General features: G+C 42.8%; 1 protein-coding gene across 1 annotated transcript in view; it reads right to left on the reverse strand.

Annotated features, from left to right (window-relative positions):
* LOC119422076 (tight junction protein ZO-1) overlaps positions 1–3174 on the reverse strand; it is a gene marked incomplete at its 3' end in the record, with an annotated part of 133219 nt that overhangs the window by 99200 nt on the left and 30845 nt on the right. The window contains 1 exon segment of the mRNA XM_037689422.1: positions 1553–1766. Coding sequence (XP_037545350.1) covers positions 1553–1766 — 214 coding nt within the window.

A 3174-nucleotide genomic window follows, 5' to 3' on the forward strand; every position in this document is an offset into this window, starting at 1 on the left:
TGTGTGTGTGTGTGTGTGTGTGTGTGTGTGTGTGTGTGTTGCCGTGTCATCTCAGAGCACAGCGCCGACTGTCTTCTCCACCCTGTGACTTCCTGTGCCCACCTTCAACCCTCCGTCACAATCAATAATGGATCAACTTGTGTGAACGCCCACGTCTCCTTCCTTCAACATGTTCAGGTGATGCATGTTCGGCTCACAGGAGTTTTCATGTCGGGCTGCTTGACGCGCAGGAGGAGGAACAAATTATGTCTCCTTACGCAGACTCCCCGCTCTCAGTTAAGGTCGTCTAACATACACAAGGTCCATAATGAGCAGACTCAAACTGCACAGACTCTTCACCTGGAGAGGAAGGTCGGGGGCGGATGAGGACACATCACACTGCCAACATTTATTAAAGGAGACATGGGGTTGAGATATAAAAAAGTGGAAGGGTTAGAGAGGCTGAGCAGAGCCGTGCAGAGACAGAACATTTATCTGTTTCATGACATGAACTGCAGCCGGACGCAGCATCCTTCAGTGGCACACTGGCATGCTTTCACATCATAAACCGCTGGTTGCTTTCCCAAACATCACACAACCAACATTAATCACTAAACCACACACGTGCACAAAGCGGTGCACGCAGACACACACACACCAAGTGTACAACGAATGCACGAGTTGCGCAGAGAGCCAAACAGTTCTCGGCTCGATGGACAGTCCCTGAGTCAGGAGCATGTTCATCCAAGGAACTGTGCTGCACGAGGCTCAACTAAACCCAAAGAACATTATCACAAGTTATCCTGTGGCAATGTGTGCAAAACATGTTCCATGTTAAATATGAATGAAACTACTAAGATGAAAAATGTACTTCTTGAATATTTATTCTGCACCTAGTAACTCTAATTAAATTAAAGTTCTAGCATTTCTTAAAGAATGCGTCTCGCCTTTCATGCCAGAGTGAAGAGGCTCAAACATTGTAAATAACTTTATGTTCAATCTCATGCAACACCTCGAGCGATCTGGAAGTGCTTGGAGTGTGTGTTGTCAACGATTCTCAGCTACTACCATGTGAAATTTTAGCTCAACATCTGTAGAAGTGACTGATTTATAGCTGTTAATGTGTTGGCTAATGATCTGTTAGCCATCTTGAACTGAGTTCACTCCCAAACTGAATCAGGTCCGCAGTCGATGATTACCGGGACCGTCCGTGTTATTCAACTCTGTGGCCCAGGGCTCACTCCACTAATTAATGCCAACGTTTAATGTGATGTCTCTTTCCTGAAAACCCACAAACAAGAAATGAAGACCTAATTTCAATTATTCAAATACTTTTCAGCAAAGATGCACTAGATTTGCTGAATTCCTCTGCTAAACTGAAATGGTTTTTATAACGTTCAACATTTGTGTTTGACAGACGCTGAAAAGAGCGAACTGAAGGATAAAATGCTTTTTTTCAAAATAAGGTTCACGCGATATTTAAAGCAACACATTAAAGATCAGTCTGACATAAAACTAACTCAGTTGGCCGTGTGTTGTTTGATCTGAATGGCGAACCCTAGTCGAGGCTTACGTTGGAGTCGAGCAGGTCCAGGCTGTCCAGGCTCTTGCTTCGATGCATTCGACCTTTGATGCGACGCAGGGAAGGTTTACCTTGGCTCGTAGGCAACGAGAGAGTGGAGGTGGCAGGCAAAGCTGTAGCACCAGTGCCACCAGTAGCACCAGCGGTCCTGTCAGAGCAGCCGGGGGCGTCTGCGGGGGAGGTATCCCCATCTGAAGGGGTCACCCTGCAACGAGGATCAAAACTAAAATCACTCAGTGGAAAAATGTGAAGTTGACAAGGAAAACCAAAACATCTGGGCATGAAGATTCACCACAACAGTGAAGTCATAAAATCTCAGTACTCTGCACATGGCCTCTTCCAGAGATCAGCTGATCGACGGTTATCAGCGTCATGAGCCAAACATAAAGCACATGGTGACAATCCAGTAGCTCCAGAGCCACGTCTTAAAATCCAGAATGTCGCCTTTTTTTAATGTGCAGAATACGACAAAACTAAATCCATACCAGTAAAGATGAATTCTCCAAATAACAATACATCCCACATTCACTGCTCGCAGGCACGGCTGCCTGTTTGAGGAAAATCATAAGACAGCCTGAAGGATTAAAGTAACATGAGTGTTTTTCCCCTCGCTGTCTTTACATTTTAAAGGACATCTTCTCCTGTTGGCTGCAGTGGCGTCCAAGAAAGTGTGAATAATTGGGCTGAATGTCAGCGGGTATCCTGCAGAAGGGGGCGAGGTATGGAGCATCCCTTTGCCACAATAAAGCAGCTTTGCTTCTAACATGCACAGTTTCCTAAAGTAACCTGTGGACTGGGTCTGCAAAGTCAAAACTGAATTTTTATTTCTGTTATTTCAGGGCGAACACATTCAGTGGAAAGAAGGTAGAAAAACGTTAGATCTGCAGGAGAACGACATTGAGCTGATTGTGCATCAGCTAGAAGCAATACTTGTGTTGGGATGTCCACAAAACCAACAGATCATAAATGATGCCTTAAAACATGAACAAATCCAAAGAAAACCAATGTTTTTGTTACAAAGAAAAAAAAAGTTCTGAAATGTACAACTGTACTTGTTGCCCAGGTAAAGTTATAACAACCAATCAGATTCAGTTCACAAAAACCAACGCAGACGTGTTCCTGCTTTTAGTTTTATAAACTGCCTTACAATGTAACTGTTCTTGTTCGTTTTTAATTACCTTTTTTTAATTTATTCTTATCAATTTATACACTGTATTTTATGATTCTCTACTGTTGTCATCATTCTTTGTTAAATCAGGTCTCTCTTGTAAATGAGTCCCAGAGGCTCAATGAGACTAACCTGCAGAAATAAAGCTTGAATTATATATGCTTCCATTAGATAAAGTTATTAAACAGCATGGGATACATGTTCATTGTTATGCTGATGATACACAGTTATATTTGTCCATTAAACCCACTGAATCCAATCAGCTACTTAGACTACAAGCATGTCTTAAAGACATAAAAACCTGGATGACCCTTAATTTTCTCCTGTTGAACAGACAAGACTGAGGTTTTGGTTTTTGGACCTGAGCACCTTAGGAATGAATGTTTCAGTCTTTCTCCCTCCTTAGATGCATTAATCTGTCCTCCAGCTCTAATGTTAAAAATCT

The sequence above is a fragment of the Nematolebias whitei genome, chromosome 2 (genome assembly GCF_014905685.2).
Source record: "Nematolebias whitei isolate Nwh7 chromosome 2, NemWhi1, whole genome shotgun sequence".
In the NCBI taxonomy this organism is placed as follows: Eukaryota; Metazoa; Chordata; class Actinopteri; order Cyprinodontiformes; family Rivulidae; genus Nematolebias; species Nematolebias whitei.